The sequence below is a fragment of the Typopeltis vanoorti genome, chromosome 2, assembly GCF_054136105.1.
Source record: "Typopeltis vanoorti isolate ZY-2024b chromosome 2, IOZ_Tvanoo_1.0, whole genome shotgun sequence".
NCBI lineage: Eukaryota > Metazoa > Arthropoda > Arachnida > Uropygi > Thelyphonidae > Typopeltis > Typopeltis vanoorti.
This window is the reverse complement of record NC_143550.1, coordinates 65,336,785-65,360,529: the sequence shown is the minus strand read 5'-3', so window position 1 is coordinate 65,360,529 and position 23,745 is coordinate 65,336,785. Positions and strand designations below refer to the sequence as shown.

Below are 23,745 nucleotides of genomic sequence, written 5' to 3'. Positions count from 1 at the left end.
TTCACCAGCATTTGAAGCATTAATAGAACTATTAGTGACATACACCATCACTTACACAGGTCATCCTCCATCACCACAGTCCACCTCAACTATCCCAACTACATTTTGCATTCTGCAAAAAGGGCAGAACATATGCTTTTGTAAAATTTGATATCTCTTGTCAAAGGCTGTCTAACTTGGAATCCCCACTTTCTGATCTGCTCTGGCTCAAGTTTTCCTTACCTCACTTTACAGCCTTCATTTTTTGTCTTTCCTGCCCTTCTGACTCTGACAATCCTGGTACCCTTTTGGACTACTTATTACTAAACATTGATTTCTTACGAACCAATTACTCAAACCGAGATTGTCCTCCTTGAGGACTTTAACATCCATACCACAAACTGGCTTTCCCTACTCCAACTTCACGATTAAGCTGGAAGGGAAGCTGAATCATTTGCCATCAATCATGATCTAACACAAATAGTCAGTCTACCAACCAGAATTCCAGACAATCCTAATCATGTGTTATTATTATGTGACACCTCCAGGGAGTCCAAAGACTCATTGAGGGAGAGTGTGCCAACAGCATCGAACAATTGTACCCCTTCCAAGTACTAACCACGCTCGAACTTGCTTAACTTTTTGTGAGCCATTAGTAGCAGAGGCTCTACCAATCGACCAACCTTTGCTGGCATTCTAACAACATTCTTGACCTTTTCTTAACCAGCTTTCCCTCCAAATATACTGTGGATGTCTGCTCTCAAACTGGCAGTTCTGGCCACAATCTTATTCAAGTGTTTCGATACTGCAAAAGTGACTAAAAGAGAACCAGGGCTGGATAGAGGTAGGGGGGTTTGCAGCAGTGGTGAATGAAAGCTCTCATTCCAATGAGAATTATTTCAGTTAGTTCAGGTGTTTGTATAAGAAAGCAAAAGCAGTAATCTGACCAGTGAAAAACAACAAAAATCTAAAAAATCATCCCAATTGGCACAATTATAGTGCCAATCTCAGCCTTATAGCAATTATTATGCCAACTTATGCAATTATGCCAACTAGGATGACTTTCAGAATTTTTATGCCACTTTTTATGCTGTAGAGAAGGAGTGGCATAAAAATTCTGAAAGTCATCCTAGTTGGCATAATTGCATAAGTTGGCATAATAATTGCTATAAGGCTGAGATTGGCACTATAATTGTGCCAATTGGGATGATTTTTTAGATTTTTGTTGTTTTTCACTGGTCAGATTACTGCTTTTGCTTTCTTATACAAACACCTGAACTAACTGAAATAATTCTCATTGGAATGAGAGCTTTCATTCACCACTGCTGCAAACCCCCCTACCTCTATCCAGCCCTGGTTCTCTTTTGGTCACTTTTGCAGTATGCCCTCAGGTCATCAAACCTCCAATTTCCTATCTTTATCTGTTTTCTCTTTATAGTACAAAGCTTGTAATCATTTTATCTCAAAACATATAACTTTACACTTTTCCTCATTAAACTGGCACCTATTATTCTTTGTATATAACTGTCAGCATGTTTAAATTATTCTGCAGACTTTCTACCTGCCCTTGATTAACTACAGTATGGTCCATAAAAAAAAAAAGAAAGTACTGAATAACTACAGCAATACGTGTTATGGAGTAAACAGGTTTATTAACAAAGAAATATATTTAAATTAGGGGATATTGAATCCCACATTTTTTCAAAGCCAAATAAATCCAGAGAAAGATGAGATTGGCAGGACATGTATCGAGAGGTTCAGCAGGACAGAGGATATTAACAGTTTTAGAAGGAAAAATTATGGGAAAAGGATCAAGAGGCAAAAAACAAAGGACATGGCTTGAAGATATACGATCATGGACAGGATCGCATGGCTATGCAGAAACAAAAAGGGAAACCACCAACAGAGAGAATTGGAAGGACATGGTGCTGCACCCACTCACTGAGTAAGCTACATGAAGAAAAAGAAAGATAGGAATCAAAGAGTTTCATGCTGAATGTATAGAGAATCATAAAAAGATCGGCGAGTTTGAGCATAAGCAAACACCTGGTAGTGCAGTACTGGGGCAACTCGTAGCAAAAGTAGGTAAAGATCAAATCACTATTCTTAGTATTTCCCATAATGTAAAACCCATCTCCTGAGAGATGTATGATGTTAAACATTATGGTGGAGGGGTCACTACCCAGACTGGTTTTGACCCTTATTGAGGTCTCATCAGTGGTAGTTATACCAAGATAATACCAAGGGTTTTAGTGATAAGAATTTATATATTTTGCTGTGCAAGTTGTTAAACAGGTATCACTGATGAGACGTCAATAACGGTCGAAACTGGTCTGGGTAGTGACCTTCCACCATAATGTTTAACCTCATACATATCTCAGGAGATGGGTTTTACATTATGGGAAATACTAAGAATAGTGATTTGAACTTTACCTGCTTTTGCTACAAGTTGCCCCAGTGCTGCACTACCAGGTGTTTGCTTATGCTCAAACTCACCAATCTTTTTATAGTTCTCTATACATTTGGCATGAAACTTTGATTCCTATCTTAGAGTTTCTTATTCGGCTTTGAAAAAATGTGGGATTCAATATCCCCTAATTTAAATAACTTTTTCATCGCCAAAGTGAAGCCTTTTTGCTCTTTAATCCAGTAATAAAGAAATATATGTTTACACATGTTGATATGTACATCCATAACAACAACTATCGGTGCAATCTTGGTAAAAATAAAGCATTAACAATAGTAAAGTGCATGCAAAGGTTCTCTGTTATCTTGGAGAACAAGGGTTGGGACATCTGGACATATCATGTAATTTTATCCTTTAGTTCATCAAGATTTGAAGGTAGGTTATGGTAGAATACCTATTCTTTCAACATACTCCAAATGAGGGCATCTAGTGATGTGAGATCAGGAGAACATGAAGGATACAGGAATTCTGTGAACTACAAAATGAGTCTCTCATGGAAAGTGTTCTGATAAATAGGCATGTGATGTATGCCAGGGTGCTCTGTCCTGTTATTGGAATACCTGTGTATGAAATGGAATGCTTTTTACATGACACATTCTATACAAATCTTGGGTGAACGGAACCTTCACATTCTCGATGTAGCATTTGCTGTTCAAGGTTACGGTTATACCACTCTCTTCAATGAAGTAGGGCCCAATTATGCCATGGCTGGAAATTGCACACCATGCGGTGACCTTGCTGTGAAGAGGTTTCTCTTGGACAAATTCAGGTCTTGGGAAACCAAGAAACCTGTAGGTTCATCTGTTTACATGACTGCTTAGATGAATTGCGCTTCATCCGAGAACTAGACATTTTGGAGGAAGGGCAGATCTTCATTGACATTAGCCAACATATGCGCACAGTATTCCCACCTTGCATCGTAATCCATTGCCGTTAAACACTGACCCAACTGAATGACATACAAAAAGGCGCCCAACTCCTTAAGCATTTTCTATAACAACTGCCTCAGTATCCCAAGTTTTACCTCTGTTCAGCATTGACTGCATTTCAGAGACTGTAACACTTGCTCCAGCACACACACACACACACACACACCCATGATTCTCATTTGTGTTAGCAGTTCACGGATGCCCTCTGAATGCCCTTTGCATTGCGGCAGAACACTACCGGTATGTCGGAACATCTCGATTAAGGCAATAATGATACTATTGCTTGGGACGTGCTTTCAGAAACAATGAACAAACTGCTCACAAACATGTCATAAGCTTGGGCCATTTGCTCTATCAACTCCGTATGAACAAAAATAATGCTCAACAATAAATGCCTTTTCTTCCAAAGTCAACACCATTGCTACAGCTAAAATATAATGGTGTAGACTCTACACCTGCTCTTCTATTAATATGCATGCAGTCGAGTGACATATCTCATAGTGCATGTACTGAATTGGGTGCTGAAGTTCAGTACTGTTTTTTCTTTTTTTTTTTCACCATACCATATTATACTACACAATTTCAGAGTCATTCCCTTTATCCAACTCAGCCCTTACTCTCTTATTTAAAAATGAGTAACTTACTAATGGACTTACACTTCATAGAGTATCCTGTTATACTACACAATTTTTCATCATTTGCAGACAACTTGATATTTCCTTTAGATCATTCCATATATCATTGATATATGAATTAAACAACAGTGACTCAAGTACCGAGTTCTGCAGCATGCCACTAGTTGCTCACCTTCTCATAGATTCTGCCCCTCCATATACTATTCTTTGGTATCTGCCCATAGCCACGCACTCTCTTATCTATATCACCAGCTCATTTCCATCCTCATTTGTTCCATAAAAGAGTCCACGAGGATTCTATGAAACACTTTTGCAAATCCAGCATTATCACTATATAGTCATTCCCTTTATCCAACTCAGCCCTTACTCTCTTATTTAAAAATGAGTAACTTACTAATGGACTTATACTTCATAGAGTATCCTATTTTTATTCAACTGAATTTTGTGTTTGACTAACTTTTTTCAGTACCTTTACCACCACTCATGAGATACTGATTGGCTTAGAATTTGCTATCTCAGTCTTGGGGCCTCCTTTATGTTGCAGAATTATTTTGCCCTCTTTCCACTCCCTAATTAAATAAAATTTGGAATACATATAAGGATAATTATGTGGCTTTAATAAGTGCCTTTAGACAATATTTGGTAGAATAGTTTAAACAGATGTTAATTTTACTATGACTGGAATTTAACGAAATTTGTTAGTAAATCTATTAAAATTTGGTTTTTGGTTTCATTTTTCGGTTTCAATCAGACAATGTATTTTTGCAAAATTAGACAAAATTATATGACATAAGCCAAAATTGGTTGAAAGTTAATAAAACACTCTAACTTTCAACATCAGTTTTACAGAAGTACTGCTATCCAGTAGAATTTTTTGAGTAACATAACTTTGTTGTAGACATCTTGATAGCCCATATGAAAACAATGGAAATGTTCAAACATAAAAATTCTACTCCAAATATTGCCAATAAGTATTCTGTGTAAAAAAGTTACACAGAATGTACTTTTGTTACACAGATTGTACTTTGCTTATTTGGTGTAATAGTATGATGCTGGAAGAATAATTTCTGTTTTAAACCAAGGCTGCTCTTGATGAGATTTCCCCCCCCCCATCATAATTTAATGACATTTTATATGCAGACAAATTTGAAATGGTGATAATTTTCTCTTTTTGCTATAATTCATAATTTTATTTGCAAAAAAAAAAAAAAATAAATAAATAAAAAACGGTAATTTATTATTCCTCAGTGCAGTAATTTGAAATGAATGATCAAAAATGTCTTTTTTATCCATTGATGTCTATGGTTGCTGATATATGTAAAATAAATGTGACCATGTCATTTCACCAGTCATTAATAATTTGTTTTTCATTATATTTATTGACAAACCAATTTAACTTTTTTTTTTCACTATAACTGGATGATTTTTATTGACAAAATTAATTAAATTAAAGTAATAATTCCTCCTATGCTTGATGAAATTTTGCGAAATCGTTAAGATTTCACAAAATCGATAAAATTTAAGATTAGTATTCAAATTTGTTGTTTCAATGATGAGATTAGTAAAAAAAAATTGCAAAATATATGTACCATCAGGATTAGTACAACAGGATTAGTTTGGTATAGTGTATTGCATTGCTTTACTCAGGACCTGTTAGTTTGTTATTGCAGTGCTTTCTGTACTGTGAGAGTCAACTGTATATAGTACAGTTCTGAGTTTAGTAGTTGTGATAATAGATAACTTTGCTATATAAGAATGCAGTTAAGAGTGTGTCAATGAGATTTGTTTTGATTAACTTGGAAAGAGCATCTGCAATAGTAACTGAGGATTTTAAAAAAGTAATCGAAATAATTTTATGTATTATGAATGCCCACAATATTAATTGATTAGCAAATACTATTTAGTGTGGGCATCCTAAAAACTACCTTTGCTGATATATTTCAGAAAAGTAGAAATTTTCACTGACAAAGTGAAATTTCTATATTGAAGTTATGATGTTTTCTGAATGATGATCATTTAATATCATTTAATCTGTTTTATTTTAGGGGTAGGGGGTACATATTATGTTGTTAATTAGAACCATTTAATAATTGATTATTAAAGCTTCTGCTTTTCTTAAAAATCCAGAAATATATCCAGGAAGCCAGGAGTAAAACCCTCCAGCATCCACAGTTGTCCAGTGTATCACCTGCTGCTATTGCAGAAGCAAATTGGAGGTTTGTGGAAGCTTTGTTGGATGAATGTCGGATGAGAGTAAGTTTTGTTTTGTGCTGTTGTCTGTTCCCCCTCCTTTATTATAGAGAAAGATTATTTTATTAAGTAAATATATTATAACAAATAAATGCAATATATGTACAGTATATATTACATTATATAATATAAAATATAGCAATCCTTCGATTAATGCGTTCTTTAAAATGGGCATATTAATTGAAAACACACTAATCAAATATAATAACGTATGGGAAAAAGTATAATCCGTTCCTCAAATTTCTTTTTTGACCCTTATTTTTTTTTTTTTTTTTATAAAAGAATTAGGGTATGTCTCAGGGCCTAGTTAAAGGAAAACCATAAAGCTGAAAGACAATAAAACATAATCAGAATATAAATTTATTATTCTACTTCTTAACAAAGAATTGAGCTAATGTAGTTTGGCAGGCATTCTGCTTCTTTTTTTCCATACAACTGATGGTAATTTAAGGCCACCTCCTTCTCTGCACTTGCAGCTTTGCCTGTGATTCAAACATCATATGCTATTTCATTTTTTGAAACGCTCAAACCACCCAGCACTAGTGTGGAATTCTTTTTCTTTTCCATCATTGATAGCCCTTTCTTTCTTTTGATTTAATAAGGTCATTGCTTAGCGAGATCCATTTTTAGTTACAATCTTTAATCCATGTGGAAAGTCTCTCTAATTCAATCATTATAATACTTTGATTTCTAGTAGTCTGCATGGATGATGAACTTGAAGCAGCCTTAACCTTTCTCTTTGTAAGGTAAGGCATCTTACCTTACTCTGGACTCGCTTTGTTCAGTTTTCTTTATTATTTCAAGTTTTTCTTCCAATGAGATTACTTTTTGAACCTTTTTTGACATTTCCACTTTTTTGCACACTTATTCTTTTACTCATGATTAAAGGTTGGGAAAATATTTTAAAATAAAAAAGTAAAGGGAAACAATTGCAAAGAAGGCATGATATGATCATCAAAATGCCATGTAATTAGCAGACAACATAAAATTTGCTGATTTTGGAACATAATGTACATGAAAATAGTGTAATACTGTGTGCCATTAAAAAATAACTTTGTAAAATGTTTTAAATTGGTAATTAAACTATTTCATCCTGGTGAGTGATTTTTTAAAATAGTAGCCATAAAAAATGTTTAGATAGAAAATATTTAAAATATGTAACATTTATTTTTAAGAAGCATATAGGTGCACTAATCAAAGATGTATTAATCATAGAATACATATGCAACAATCAACCTTATTTTGCTGTTGCTAACTGGATTTTAATGAAATTTATATAAAATTATTGCTCAGTTTTGATTTTTGTTTTAGTAAGATATTTTAAAGTATCCTGGAATTTTTCTGAAAATTTATATGTAGGATTTATGCATATTATTTTGTACTTTACACCAGGAGACATCCCTCTAGGATGGCAATGATGTGAGCTCCACGAATTATCCAGTTCCAACTTTCTGACTAACTTACATGTAATAGTGCTATCAAATGCAAATATGGTCAAGTTCAGTTTTATGCTTGCATTGAGAGACTGAAACCCCTGGAAGAAAACCAGCCCTACCCAGGACTTTCCCTCCCATGTGGCTTCTGCCTACAAAAGGTTATAAACATATCATACATTAGATAGTACACAAGTACTGCAGACAGGCTAAGTTTTTACATAATCTAGAAACACTGTTCTAGAGACAAAAGATGGAAATTTTTCAGACCACTTCAGCCTTCAAATAAGCAGCATAGTGTTCTTAACAGAGCATTGAACTTCATCTCCCACCTAAAGAAACTCACAATCATCTGTGCCCATGTCAGGATTCAAACTCAGGGCCTGTTGTGTAGATAGCAGGTACACCATCCACTCAGCCAGTACTGCTGCTCGTTGATAACCAAATGAAGAGTTACTCTGCTTTGCAGCTGGCAGTTCATAGGTTTTCACTGTAGTATTGATGTTTGTGAAAGTTCATAAATAGATGATTTTCATCGCTCACAGTGATACTGCTACTTGCTAATGAAGGCATGAAGTGCCATAAAAAGTGATCATTCAGTCTAGAGAAGAGTTTGATCTACGTTTGTCTTTAAATATGCACAATGCAGTCCATAAGTTTCAGGACAAAAATGACAAAAAATCAAAAACACATGAAAGAAAGGCAAAACATATTTGTTATTCGAAATACGATCCATTGGCATCTATATAGACTTTAATGCAGTCATACAGTTTTCAGTGAGCTACAGAAAATTCCAGTTGTTCAATCGGTTACAGCTTTTTGAATGGCTGGTGCATCTGCAAATTGGTGTCCTTTCAGCTTCTTTCAACTTGGAGAATGGAAAATAGTCTAGTGGGATATTTTCCATTCTCAAAGTCCCCTCAACCTTTGGTTGAGGGGATTTTGTGTGCCAAAAAGTACACACATTTTCAGCTTTGTGGATGGGTACATTACTGTGCAACAGGAAAAAAAATCTTGAAACTAGAATGAAGCAGGACAAACACATTACATGCATTTCAGGAGATGATCTGTAACTTCTTCATAAAATTCTGTATTCACTGTTCTCCCCCTCTAGCATGAATTCTTTGTGCACCATGCTTTGAGACTTTAAAAGAAAAAAAAAAATCAACATCATTTTGATGTGTTACTTCTTGTAATCTCAATTTCTTCAGTCTGGAAGGTGAAAACACCAACTTATCTCCTGTAACGATTTTCTCAAAAAAATTTTGTTTGTATCTGGCATCATGATAATGCCCTGACAAGACATGATTCGATCTCTTTGCACAGAGCCTCCACTATCATCTGTGATGTGATTTGATGATCATTCTTCACCAACTCTGTGACAGCAGCAATGTTTTCCCATGTTCGAATCAATGTGGGATGGCCACTTCTTCTTCTCTCATCTTCTGTCACAAAATTGCAAATACCATCTGAAGTTGCTATATCTCTTCAGAGCTTCATTTCCATATGCCTTTTGTATAATTTCTAGAGTTTGTGTAGCAGAAAGTTCCACTTGAAAGCAAAATTTAATGTCAATTCTCTGTTCACTTTTCATATCCATATGCACAAAGTTAAAGCACTTTACACTACACATTATAACTCGCAAACTATTTAACGTAAACTAACCTTACTTTCTGGTGATGTAGACATGAGTTGGTGTTGAAAGATTGCTCCAGTACTATATGCACAACAAACTGAGTCCTCAAACTTGTGAACTGCACTGTTTATATATAAATAAAATAAATATATCTTCTAGTGCATTTTATTCCCCAAGGGGAATAGTTGAGTTCATTTTGTCCTAACTAACTTTTGGAGACTATTGGGCAGCCAGTCTTCATCCTTAGTCAATTGTAAAAAGCTAGCCAAAGACTATCAATGATTTAACTGGCATCTGGGGAGGGGAGGAGAGTAGGACACAACTGTCACCATCTCATAGTCAATGCTATATGTTATTATCTGACATAGTGCAAGTTCTATGATCTATTTTCTTGAGTTTATAGGATGAAAAACCCCTGCTTAGCTATGCCAGAAATAAACTAACTCAGGAACCAGTCAAAGAAAGGTTTAGAAAAAGTTCTAGTAATCAACTAGAATCAACTTACAAGTGTAATCCTGTGTAAATGGCATTGACATCGTAATGCTATGGATATAAATGCCATTTACACAAGACTGCTAAATTTATGCACACGTATACAGGTGAATCCCAACCTGAATACAAAGATAATAAAAATGCATAATTTGAAAATAAATAAATTATTCTTAACTAGAACTTTTTCTAAACCTTTCTTTGACTGGTTCCTGAGTTAGTTTTAAAAAAAATCAGTATGTATTTTTATAAATATGTAGTTTAAAATAAATTTTTTCAACTTTTTGTGCATTTATTTGTAGAAAAACCAGGCTTTGGTTGTTTTTTTTCTATTTTGATTCCAAGTCAAATTGATAAACTGCATACTGAATAGAGCTGGTAGTGTGAGTATAATCACAAATATTTTGCCTTAAAATTGCTGCAACTGTTAAAACAGTTGAAGTTATAAACATGACTGGTTGAGCAGGCAATTTGCTATTTCAGGTGATGATCACTTAATTATATCCATTTTCATTTCTATTGAAATCAGTTTTTTTTTTACTTTTTGCACTTTCACAATCAATCCATCTCTGTTTGTTTTTCCATATTTCAAGGATAAAATTTAAAAAAAATAATAATAATAATAATAATAGAATGGTATATGTAAATATCCTATCCTAATTTACGCTCACCCTTAGACCTACACTTTTTACCATGTAGGCATTTGGAACCGAAATCCTACAGAATAGGTTGGTTACTCCTTATTCCTGGAGGTATCCTATGAGTGTAGCCTGTGTGTTCACGGGGCCGGTTTGCCTGCTTGCGGGATGAAAAACCCCAGGTAAACTGGGGAGAAAAACCCTGCTGCCCACGCCCAAGACCAGCTAACTTGGCTATGGCTGAGAAGATCCTTGAGCTCCTCATGTCGTCGATGTTGCACACTGTAAAATAATAGTGAACTTCACATATCATAAAATGTTCTAACGTACAAGATTCTGTGTTCATTAAATGAATTGGTAATGATAATTTATTATTCCCTGCAATGTTCATAAATAAAAATTATTAGTTTCTTCAAAGTTCGTAAGCAGAGGTTTGTCTGTGTGTGTGTGTGAGAGAGAGAGAGAAAGCTTCAGTTTTATATGGCTGGTTAATATTGAAGGAAGCAAAAAAGAAAAAAAAATTGAATTTTTTTTACAGTCACACCAAAGGCAGTACACAGCTAGGTACCGAAAGCTGCTGTGTTTCAGTTTTAATGATTGAAGTTTAGTTAAGTGAGAATGATGTATTAATTCTCATTTTGTAATTCTTGATAACCTTCACCAACTTGGTAACTGATGTATAGGGGAAATATATTCCTTTATTTCACTGTTGTTGGTTTCTTGACAGGTAACAGATATAAATATGGAAATGACTATATTTTTAATATTTGTCTGCATTTCTCTGAATTCTCCAAATTTTCTCTATATTTACATCCAGTGAAGTCCTTTGATAGAAGGATGAAACAAGTAATGCCATTAAATTAACAGTACAGTTAATTCTAATTTGTTTTTATTTCTATTGTAATTACTCATATGAATCGAAATCCATGTCTTACAGTTGAGAAAGCCCACACATCCAAAATGTTGCAAAACCTACAGAACATCATTGCCATATCTGTACAGAGTGGTAAAGGGGGAGAGAATAAACCTGTCGATGCATTTTTAAATTAAATATACCAAGAAATTATATACACCTGGTCGTCGACTTACGACCACAAAAAAAAAACAAATCCTCTATCTCTCACATATACTCAGTTGCTTTCAAGCATCTGTTGCGTGTGGTGTATTAATTAAAATTCTACTGAAATACTACCCATAAAATGTCTAGTAAAAGGAAAATGCCTTCATTTACAGATACGCCAGCTAAGAAGTCAAGGGTAACTATTGATTTAGAGTGTAAAATGAAAGTTATCCAGAAGTATGAAGACGGGAAGAAAGTGAATACGATAGCACGTGACTTGAAGTTATCACATTCCATGGTATCGACGATACTTAAAGACAAAGAAAGAATTCAGGAAGCTGTGAAAGGTTCAGATTGACTTACGACCTGTCAGCCAGAACAGAAGTCGGTCGTAAGTCAATGACCAAGTGTACTTGGTTTAATCCTTTATCCAAGTGTAAACAAACAAGTTTGCGCCTGAACTATTTTCAGGACTAGGGCAACTTGTATATAGAAGCTTATGACTTCCCATCACTTACCACATTATCCCATAATGCTAAAAAACACATATCCTTATGGGTATGTATAAAGCTATGCATTATGGGAAGGGTCACTCCCCAGACCAGTTTTGACCTCTTGCAGAAGTTATATTTTCATATATGAGTAGCCAAAAGCTGCTACAACTTATTATTAAAATACTCTGGATTAGAGATAGTTCTTGGAAGTTTTTCCACTTGATTATACTATAAATTAAAGATACCAAGAAATTATATACTTAGATTAATCCTTTATCCAAGCGTAAGCAAACAAGTTTGTGCCCGAACTATTTTCAGGGCTAGGACAACTCATATATAAGCTTATAACTTCACATCACTTGTCTTAGTATTCCATGATGTAAAGCACATATCCTTATGTGTATGTATAATACTATGCATTATGGGCATTATAACTCTATAGGAACATTATGGGCAGATATCAGAATGGGGAACTGAACAATCATTACACTGATATGTACCCTCAAGGAGGATACAGGATATGATACTACTACATGAAAAATTTACATCATTGCTAACTTCCTATCTATAATTTTCCTCCAAATCAGTCTGTTACCTGGCAAGACTCCAATATTATCAGATCTTATATTTCTGTCTTCTATGGCACTTTTTACTGTATCAATCCACCTATATCTAAGGCAACTTGTATATAGAAGCTTATGACTTCCCATGACTTGCCTCAGTATCCCATAATGCAAAGCACATATTCTCTGCCAACCTGGCAGAGAAGACTTGTTTTACCAATCCTTCCTCTCCCATTCTGTTTAAGTGACCATACCACCTGATATTAGCTCTGCTAATGCATTCCTGGATGCTGACCATGTCAAGTTCTTTCCTAATATCCTCGTTTTTAATATGATATTCTCATTGCCATCTGTTCATGCCCCTAATCTTTCTCAGGACTCTCATATCTGCGGTCTCTAGTCTTTCGTCAAGTGTTTTCTTTCTAACCCAGCTCTCAGATCCATGAGTTAAAAATTGGTTTAAACAACACTGTCTTGTATACAGCTAATGTTTTGGCTAATTTTTCTCTTATTCCATATAAATTTATTCAGTTGACTTCCTACCATACCAGCTTTGTTGATTCTGTTGTCTATTTCCATATTTAATTTAACATCTTCATTAAAAATCGTGCCTAAGTAACTGAAGTGTTTTACTTGTTATACAGGTTCTCCATTCACAGTGCAGTTGATATTTTCAGTGCTTCTGCCTATTTTCATTGTCTTTGTCTTATTATTGCTGACCTTCATACCATATCTATTACAACAGTTATTCAATTTAGTCAGTGAATCTTGTAGTTGATTTATTTAGAAGTATAACATTGTCCGCATAAAGCAAATAGCTGACATTAACATCTCCAATTTTGATATCATGTTTAATACCGCTTTCCTTCATAATGTGATTCATATAGATAATGAATAACAGAGGGGATAATGTACATCCTTTTCTCACACCAGATTTAACATTCAACCATCTTCCTGTACTTCTTTCAATTCTAACTGCTGCCTTACAACTCAAATAAAGACTAATTATTGCTTGATATAATGCCCCATTGACACCATATAACCATAGCGTATTGAATAGCTTCTCTCTCTCTCTTGGCACATTGTCATATGCCTTTTCCAGATCTACAAAACTTAAATACAAATCTTTGTTATATTCCCATGCTTTCTCGACTATTTGTTGTAAAGTGAAGATCTGATAATGACAGCCTCTATTTGGCCTGAATGCAGCTTGTTGTTCACCAAGCTTCTCTTCAACAATACTTCTCAACTGTTTCAAATATACTTGCATATATCTTACCAGGAACACTCAGTAGAGAAATACCTCTGTAGTTCTCACATTCTGTGGGACGAATTCCAGATGATTGGAGTAGAGCTCTCATAGTACCCATATATAAAAAGGGAAATAAAAGAACTCTACTCCAATCATCTGAAATTCGTTCCTCTGTCCAGGCCTTCTGAACTATGCAAGTGCAGCCACTGTAAGACTTTTATACCTCCATACTTGAGTATTTCGGGTCGAATATCATCTACTCCTGCTGCCTTACACATTTCAGACTTTTGATGGCTTTTTCTATTTCAAGTATGGATATGTATTCCTGATTGCATGCCTGGTCAGTGTTTTTTACTACTGTGCTGTCATCACTGCTTATTTCATTCAGCAATTTTTGAAAGTAATTACCCTATACTTCAAGTATATCTTTTCTCCAGTTTTCATGTCACCTTTATCATCCCTAATTCCTTTTACAGCACGCTTTCCTCCATTTCTGAGCTTCATTAACAACCTCCAGAATATCTTGCCACCTTCTTGATATTTATTTTCTATGTTCTTAATCAAGTCTTCCCATGACTTTTGTTTAGCAAGTTTTACACAGTGGTTACTTACTTACATTTTTCTTACATTTACATTTCTTACATTTTTCTCTGTATTCTCTAAGAGCACAAGTTGACTTATTTGCCAGGAACTTTTGATATGCTTTTTTCTTTTCTTTCACTGCCTCTTTAACTTCCTGTGTCTACCATGGAGTTCTGATTTTTCAATTTCAAACTCTTATCAAACTCTTTCATTTTTTCTTGAATAATGTTTGTATTTTAGTCTACAGTTCACATCTGAGAGCTGCTCAACTTTCATTCGCTTTAAATCTTTCTTACATGTCATTCTTTTCAATATGAAATTAAATTTTATCCTGCTCAAGACTAAATAGTGATCACTTCCAATTTCAAATCCTCTGTACACTCTGGTGTCCTGCACCAGTGGGAAAACATCACTATCAACAATAACATAGTCAATGAGACTTTTCTTATTCCTTGCCTCTTCTCTCCATATGAATTTGTGCACATTTTTATGTTGGAACATGGTGTTAGTAATAACCAGTCCATGTCCTGAGCAGAACAAGAGGTATTTGCCATTATGGAGAAAAGAACGAAGCTCTTTTCTCCATAATGGCATAATTTTGTATGCCTGTCAATCATTTCCTACTCTGCTATTTAGATCCCCAACAAAGACTAACTTTTCCTTTTTCATTGAGTCAGTTGCTTTCTCTAAAGCCTCAAAAAATTCCTCCACTTCTACCTTAGTAGAACCTTCTGTGGGACCATAGGCACAAATAGTTTCGTTGTCCAGTTCCTCATTCTGATATTTGCCTACATCAGAATTTACTTGGGACTACTTTCCATTCAAGAAGATTAGCCTTGTATTTTGTGTTGACTACTATGGCTACTCCTTCTTTTCCTTGATTGTCATAGCCTGAATATAACATTTTGTATTTATTGCTCAGAAAGATCCCACCAGTTTTTGCCTTTTTTGTTTCCGTCACCCCTATTATGTCGATCTGGTACTTATCCAATTTCTCAGCTAGCTCCATTTCTTTGCCATTCACTCTACAGTGAGACTTATTTGTGCTTATGGTCCCACAGAAACTTCTCCCAAGAAGAAATGAGGAATTTTTTGAGGCATTCAAGAAGGCAGCTTGTACAGTGCAAAAGGAAAAGTTGGTCCTTGTTGGAGATCTAACAGTAGAGCAGGAAATGATTACCAGACATAAATTTAATTTAATCCTTTATCCAAGTGTAAGCAAACAAAGTTTGTGCCTGAAGTATCTTCAGGACTGAGGCAACTCATGGTAAAGGTGGACCAAGCTCTCATCACACCTTGTCTTAGTATTTCCCATAATGCCAAGCACATCTCCTTGCAGACATGTATAATTTTCTACTAAGACAAGGATTGATGAGAGCTGGGTCCACCTTTACCACAAGTCAGTGGCGTAGCTAGAGCTTTTGCCGTCCCTCCCAACACACCCCAGAAATACTACAAAAAGTCAGAACGATGTATAAGGAAATAAATTAAAATGCTATGTTTATTTTTGAAGTAAAACTTTAACTTCAACATTCTAAAATGTTATTTTTCTTGCTTTTCTGTTAGCAAAATCATCAATGACAATGGCGAAGTCTATTTCATAATAATGTAGATAATTCTTAATCAGTTATATTTAGAAAAACTCCTCTCACAACTAGCAACACTTACAGCAATTGTGAGGAAAATTCGCAGTAGTATTACAATATTTGGAAATGAGTTCTCGAGACTGTATTTTAGAATTAACTGCAAAAGTTCAAAAAGGTTCAAAGTGCCGCCCCCCCCCCCCCTAGCTACACCACTGCCACGAGTTGCCTCAGTCCTGAAGATGCTTCAGGCCAAAGTTTGTTTTCTTACACTTGAATATAGGATTAAACTAAATTTATTATAGTCTCACCAAGTGGAAAAAACTTCCAACGATTACCAAACATCTGAAATGTTTTGGGAAAATTTAGAGAAAAGCGTAAAGCTAATAATAATGGTAAATGCCTGCTGGATTTCTGTTCAGGACATGGATTACTTGTTACTAACACAATGTTCCAACATAAAAATGTGCTCAAATTCACATGGAGAGAAGATGCAAGAACTAAGCAACATCTTATTGACTATATTATAATTGATAGCAATGTTTTCCCACTGGTTCATGACACAAGAATGTTCAGAGGATTTGAAATAGGAAATGATCACTATCTAGTTTTGAGCAGAATAAAATTGAATTTCATACTTAAAAGAAGAGTGTGTAAGAAAGAGTTTTAAAATTAAAGTTGAGCCACTTTCAGAGGTGAATTATAGACTTAAATATCATTGAAGCAAAAATGAAAGAGCTTGTAAACAAGCACCAGACTTTGGAGATTCAATGGAAAACAATGATTCAGCCAGAGACACATGTGGTAAGGTTGTCTATAAGGATAGAAAAATCAGAAGTTAAAGAGGCAATTAAGGAAAAGAAGAAAGCATATGGAAAGTTCATGGCAAATTAGTCAGCTTTTGCTCTTAGAGAATCCAGAGAAAAATGTAAGAAAACGAAGCACTTTGTAAAACTAGCTAAACAAAAGTTATGGTAAAACCATGGTAAGAACATAGAAAAGAAAAGAAATATCAGAAAGGTGGCAAAATATTTTGGAGACTATTGAAAAAGCTTAGAAAGGAAGGAAAAAGTACTGTAAAGACATGATAAAGGTTGCTGAAAACTAAAGATATTCTCGATGTTTGGAGTAATTACTGAAATAAAACAAGCAATGTCAGCATGGCTGTAGAATATGTCCAACAGAATGCAGTTAAGAATATATATCTGTATTTGAAGTTAAAAAATAAATAAAAATAATCAAAAACTTGAAATGTGGAAAGGCAGCTGGAGTAGATGAAATTTGACCATCTTGTGAAGTTATCACTAAATCAAAACACTAAAGCCTATCGTTACTTTGGTGACAACATGCTGCTTAAGATAACTTTAGAATTTCAATGAAATACAAACAAACTGTTGTTTGTTGCAATTCAATAAACTCAAACTCTTCTATATTCCTGTAGTTAGTCTCCTATCAAGATTGCCTTTTTTTGCATGCCCAACCAATTTGCCTAAGCATTTCGCAATCAGTATTCTTTACATTTCCTGGTCTATAACAGCATCCTATCAGATATACTATCCTTTTAATTGCAATTTCACACATCACACAAATTCAGAATCGCTACATGTACTATCAGCTTCCATACTTTATGGACACAATTCCTCTGCAATAATTAACAGTGTCCCCTTCCTTCTCTTTTCTTTCTCCTATCCTTCCAAAAAAATTGTATATCCTTCCATATCTATTTCCAACATCACATTATCCTCACACAACCATGTTTCACTTATGATTGTCTTTGGGCATACTGACTCAATCAATGCAACAAACTCAGGTCTCTCCACTTTTAAAATACTCCTTACATTTGTATACAAACATAACAATCCCTGTGTCTTTGAGACCATTCTACCAGCATCAGCTTTCTCTATACTGCAGCTGCTATACTATACCTGTCTTATTTTTACCTTTATGCATTCATCACCTTGTGCTACTGCAACTACATTTTCAATCCTATATCTGTCTTCCTCTTGTCATACAAACAGCTTAGCTTATTCTGCTTTGCTAGTACCCTTAGATTATTAGCTACACTAACATCTTGATTACGTGCCTTCTCAGCAAACAATAACCTTTTTAAATGTCCAACTCCAAACCCATTCATATGCAATCCGTCAATTTTAACTTTCCTTCAAATTTACTCCACAGATTCACAAACTGGAACTCCCTTTGCCTCGCGCAACTCAGCCATCTTACTATTCATTATCAACTCACTATTGTCGTATTTGGTCAACATGCTAATGACTTTACCAACAATACTATTAAGCTTTATTTACCACAACAGCTTCCTCAAATCTTCATCAACATTCCTTTTTCAATGTTCCACCAGGAAAGTATGTTACATGTACTTTATTAGTCATCACACATCTAATGATTAAATCCTCATGCAATGATATATGATTATCCTTTGACTCTTTCTTCATAATACTAACTTCGTTCTTCTCATTCACATCACCTATTTTCTTCTTCAGGTCTTTAATCTCATCTTCCAGGTGCTTCATTTCACTTTTCATTTTCACCAACTCTAAAGTTTGACTAAAGACCCGATGCTCGCGCCCATTTTGAAGCACTCTAACCCGTGGGGGGGGGGGGGGGCAGTCTGCCCCGGGCGACACTTTGAACCTTTTTAAACTTTTGATTAATTCTAAAATGCAGTCTCAAGAACTCAGTTCCAAATATTGTAATCTACTGCGAATTTTCCTCACAATTGCTGTAAGTGTTGCTAATTGTGAGAGGAGTTTTTCTAAATAAAATTGATTAAGAATTACCTACATTACTATGAAATAGACTTTGCCAATGTCATCGACGATTTTGCTAACAGAAAAGCAAGAAAGATAACATTTTAGAATGTCGAAATTAACGTTTTACTTCAAAAATAAACGTGGTGTTTTAATTTATTTCCCTATATGTCGTTTTGACTTTTTGTAGTATTTTGGTGTGTATTGAGAGGGGTGGCAAACTCAGGGACCGCCCCGGGCGGCAGAAGCTCTAGCTACACCACTGCTCTAACCTATTCATACACTTTTCACATACATAAATGCTCTACTTCTTTTTATTCACTCTAACAATCCACGAATCTTTCATATTTTTTGGTGCCTACATGAAACAGTTCTCACAATGCATCCACTGGAAAAATCCAGGCCAGAACTCAATCGTCATGCCAAAGCTTCCAGTGCTGCAGATGTGCGCTTCTTTACATTTGCCATTTTCAGAAAGTAGATGCAGCAGGGACAAACAAGTATAAAAAACACAAACAAACAAAATTTCAACAAACACTGCTGAAGGACACTTGTATCCAGCATGAAAAAGAGCCATAATATATGATAAAAGCCACACTTTATTTAAAAAAAAAAAATAATACTTTTCTTAGCACAACTCAAATATACCACTACGTTCACTCATGACACTAGCGATCCCTATCCAAGTTGAGAGTATTTTGTTGTTTGAGTTTTACTCATAATCTACTCTTTGCTGATCTCATCTTGATTTCTATTCTAAGAGTAAAACAAACATTCCTACACAACTTATGGTGTTCTGCCTTTTATACAAAGTATAAAATTATACTTTGTCTTGTTTCAGGTAAAACGGATGCTAGTGAAGAAGATGGGACAAGAAGCAGTGGAATTGGGTCATAATGATGCCAATATCATGGGTTTAGAAGAAAACACTCTTATTGCTAGTCTGTATGATCTCCTGGAACGAGTGTGGAGTCATGGGAGGCAATCTAAGCAGGTACTTGTAATAAACCTACTGTGGAATATTTTAAATAGTATGTTTTATATCATTGTTTTAGATATGCAGAACAGAAAATATTGCATATATTATACAAATACTATGCCTATACAATTGCTAACTAGTCATTTGGTTTAAATGTTGCACTTTATAGAAAGAGATGCATTAATCACCTACCAGCCATGATGGGAATTCTAAGCAGTCTATTTCATATCTTCTCTCTTACCCTCTTCATCCATTAATAACCCTTCTCTCTAAATCACTTATATAGCAATTCCATTTTGTTTTATCTCATCCCCTCCCCATAATTCTCTCCTAAAACTAAATGCCTTTCTATTTGTACCTATGACCACCAAAGCCAAAGTAGATAATTGTTCTTCTTATTACCACTTTCTTAAAAATTATAAGGCATGATTAGAAAGATTTTAGATTAGCTGTAAAGTGATGGTGCAGTTGAAAGTTTTTTCACTTGGTTATACTATAAATTAAAGATGTCAAGAAATTATATTCTTGGTTTAATTTATTATCCAAATATGAGCAAACAATGTTTACTTGTGAAGCATCTTCACAACTGGGTTAATGACTTCACATCAATTGATAGTACAAATTAATTTATGGTATGACCAAGTGAAAACACTTTCGACATCTATCTCTAATCTCGAGTAGTTTAATAATAAGGTGTGACACCTTTTGACTACTTGTATTTGAGAAATGTATGACCTCTGCATTACTTCAACTTTGATATCTCTTCTGTATAGTGTCCCTTCCTGTAATGCATAGCATTATGCACATCTTAAAGGGTATGGGATACTAAGACAATTGATGTGAAGTCATTAGCCTCTATATACAAGTTGCCTAGTCATGAAGTATAAATTAATATATACTTCATGAAGATGGTTAATGAACAAATATTGTTTGTTTACACTTGGATAATAGATTAAGCAAAGAATATAATTTATTGGCATCTTTAATTTATCGATAGTGCAGTTTTGTTAGCATGGAGTTCACTCTAAAACAGTATTGTCACTAAGTTACCTGCACATTACTAGAGTAGTGTACTTGGCAGCAGAAAATAATTCAGTGACTGTATAAAACTGGGTCTTCTGCTAAGCACTCCACTTTAGGACATAGTGGTGGTGTGTGTGGGGGGGGGGTAATAAATTCAAATAAGCCAAAATATAAAGTATTCTTACTCATCTCCTCAAAATAATCCTCGAGGGACCAATTACACTTGTAAATGCAAGCTTTCAAAAAACTTGGAAACCTATCTGCTGTGATAGCATTTAATTCTTTTATATTGTTTTGAATGTTACGAACACTCACTCATCACAGTTTCAAACTTGGAAACAAAAAGCCTACCTGAGCCATTTCCATGGAGCAGTGGTAGTTGAGCACTGGTGAGCCAGAAATGTTTGTAAGTGGATTGCTATGTGAGTAGGTGCTTGTCATAGAATAGACATTAAACACACTCTTCCAAACCTGGCTAGTTTATTCTAGTGTGATTACCATTCTGTATATTGTCTTTTTGTCTCATGATCATACTGGTAGTACCAACTCCTGTCCCTTGTCATAATTCTAATTAGGAAGCCAGGTTCATAATTAGCTGTTTGAACAGAATCTTTACAAACATCAACTGTCGTTACTTAAACAATATCGAATTACACTCCATGCAAATTTTATTTTCCCTGAGTCTTCAGTAATTATTTACTTTATCATTTACTTATTTATATGCAGCTCATTTGCTGGTATTCTCAATGTTATTTGGCAGTCACTTTCTAGTAAACTGCATTCCCTTTGTTCACTAATTCAGAGTTGTAGGATTTTTAGTCATCTAAAAACAACCAATATTACTTTAAGTGATATGTGCTTCTGTCTCTCTCTCTCTCTCTCTCTCACGTCTTTAGAATGCTTTAAATCATCAAGATATTTGTGCACAAGACCAAGTCTCATTCTGATCAGCTGTTCATAAGATTTCACATCTTTCAGTGGGACTTTTTGTTTAGCAAGACATGAGAGAAGATATGAAGAGTCATTGAAGAAAGTAAAAAAAGAGCAAAAGTGCTAAAAATTGTGAGTCTTGGTAACGTCTGTTACCAGGTTATAACATGGGTAAGCTGAGACTGTGCAGGAGAAATGATAGAAAGTATTTGTACTTGCAGGATGGATTACAATTAAAGAATTTGGTGTTGGGTTCTTGGAGAAATGGGTGTTCAGTGAAAGAGTGGATATAGGTAGTTAGGAAAACTAGGTATGACATGGTGGCTCCATGCGAACTTGGACAGAAGCACAAAGGTGAGAGATCAAGATTGTTGTGACAGAGAGAACAAGGGAAAGAATGAAAGCATGTAAGAGATGATCTCAAGAATGGTAATATTAGTTTTATCAAACAAGAAAAGCAATGATTATGGCAGTGGAATAAGGAATTTGGTTGTTAAATCAACTCAGGCTGCTTATTTCAACCAGTCATGTTTTAAGTTACTTGAACACACTGGCTTGGTGGTTGGTTATCATACGGTTTTTCTAATGCTATAGAAGCATCAAGAATAATAGTGAATTTTTATCATTGGTAAATTTTATGGGACTTGGAAATTATTGTCATTAGTGAGACTGGCTAACAGGATTCCTTACAAGAATGGAATGTTGTAGTACAGTGTGTTCAGGTAGGACTGACTTCATAGAAAGGGTGGATTGCTGAGAAATTCAACCAAAGTAAAGATCCCATGGTGGTTGGTAGTAACATGGGTAATACAAGCAATGGGTTTGCTGCTACATAATCATAGATTGTGGCAACATGTAGCTATGTGTTTTTTCCCTTTACAAAGTCATGCTGCCCACCATAGAGTATTGCATCCCTATCCACCCACTGTTGGATTTTACCTTTAACCAACTTTTCCAAGACTTTAAAAGCCACTCCTGATATATAATTGGTCTGTAGTTTACCAGCACTATCTTGGAGCCACCTTTATGCAGTGGAACTATCTTACTCTTTTTCCAATCCCTTGGAACCTAGCTAGAGCTGAGACTTAGACTGAAGAACTTCCTGAGATGCAATGTCAATTTTCTTGCACATTCATGTAGTACAGGTAACCCTCGTATAACGCGGATGTTAGGTTCCATAGAAATGCTGCGTTATATAAATCGCATTATACGAGACTTAGATTCACATAGAAAAAGTAGGGTTAGATTCCGAAATCTTTTTTTTTTAATTATATAAACAACAATGACATATCCAACAAAAACAATATTTTTATTTAATTCAGGTAATTCATGTAAGTTAAGAAAACATAAACTATGACAAATACGTATTATAAAAATTACAAATTGTACATAAATTTCATTGTACATAATGCATAAATGTTTTAGATACAATAAAATAAAGCGCATATTTTAATCGTCATCACTGTCTTCAGAAATAACATTTCATAGATGTTCTTTAACTGGCCGGAGGTCGTCACCACTTGAAATCTCTTGGACATCATTTGTATAATTCTCATTGCATATTCCAGCTGGTTTAGTCATCAAGAAGTCAGTAATAAGACTTTGCTTTCCACTATGTGGCAATTTTTTATTAAGTTCATAATATGGCGCTAAACAAATATCCAATTGTCTCATGAATTTTCCCGAGCGCTCCATTGAAGTATCATTATCCGTAAAATAACTTCCTAACTTTCTTGCCAAGTCTAATCCTTCTGCTAATTTCTTTAAACTGAATTCTTTAATGGATTCATCACAATCAGAATCTTCGGCAGAACTTTCCCCACCATTTGGTTCGACGCCATCAATTAATTGTACCAGTTCCTCCTCATTTAAATCTGTTTCTCCATCATTTAATTCACTAATTTCCTTTTCAACCATATCGCAAAAGCCTTCTCCACCAAAAATGTGTGCAACGTTTATTATATGACGTAGCTCGGCATCCACTGGAGGTACGAAATTTTGTTCCAGAATGGCTTCAGGCCATATTTTTTTCTAGCAAGCATTCAGCGTAGAAGG

General features: G+C 34.9%; 1 protein-coding gene across 4 annotated transcripts in view; it reads left to right on the top strand.

Moving 5' to 3' along the window:
- pns (DENN domain containing pinstripe) overlaps positions 1-23,745 on the top strand; it is a 347,031-nt gene that overhangs the window by 157,231 nt on the left and 166,055 nt on the right. For all 4 annotated transcript variants that reach the window (XM_090411700.1, XM_090411683.1, XM_090411692.1 and 1 more), the window contains 2 exons: positions 6,138-6,263; positions 19,600-19,752. In XM_090411700.1, the coding sequence (XP_090267826.1) occupies positions 6,138-6,263; positions 19,600-19,752 (279 nt within the window). The remainder of the gene's footprint in view (positions 1-6,137; positions 6,264-19,599; positions 19,753-23,745) is intronic.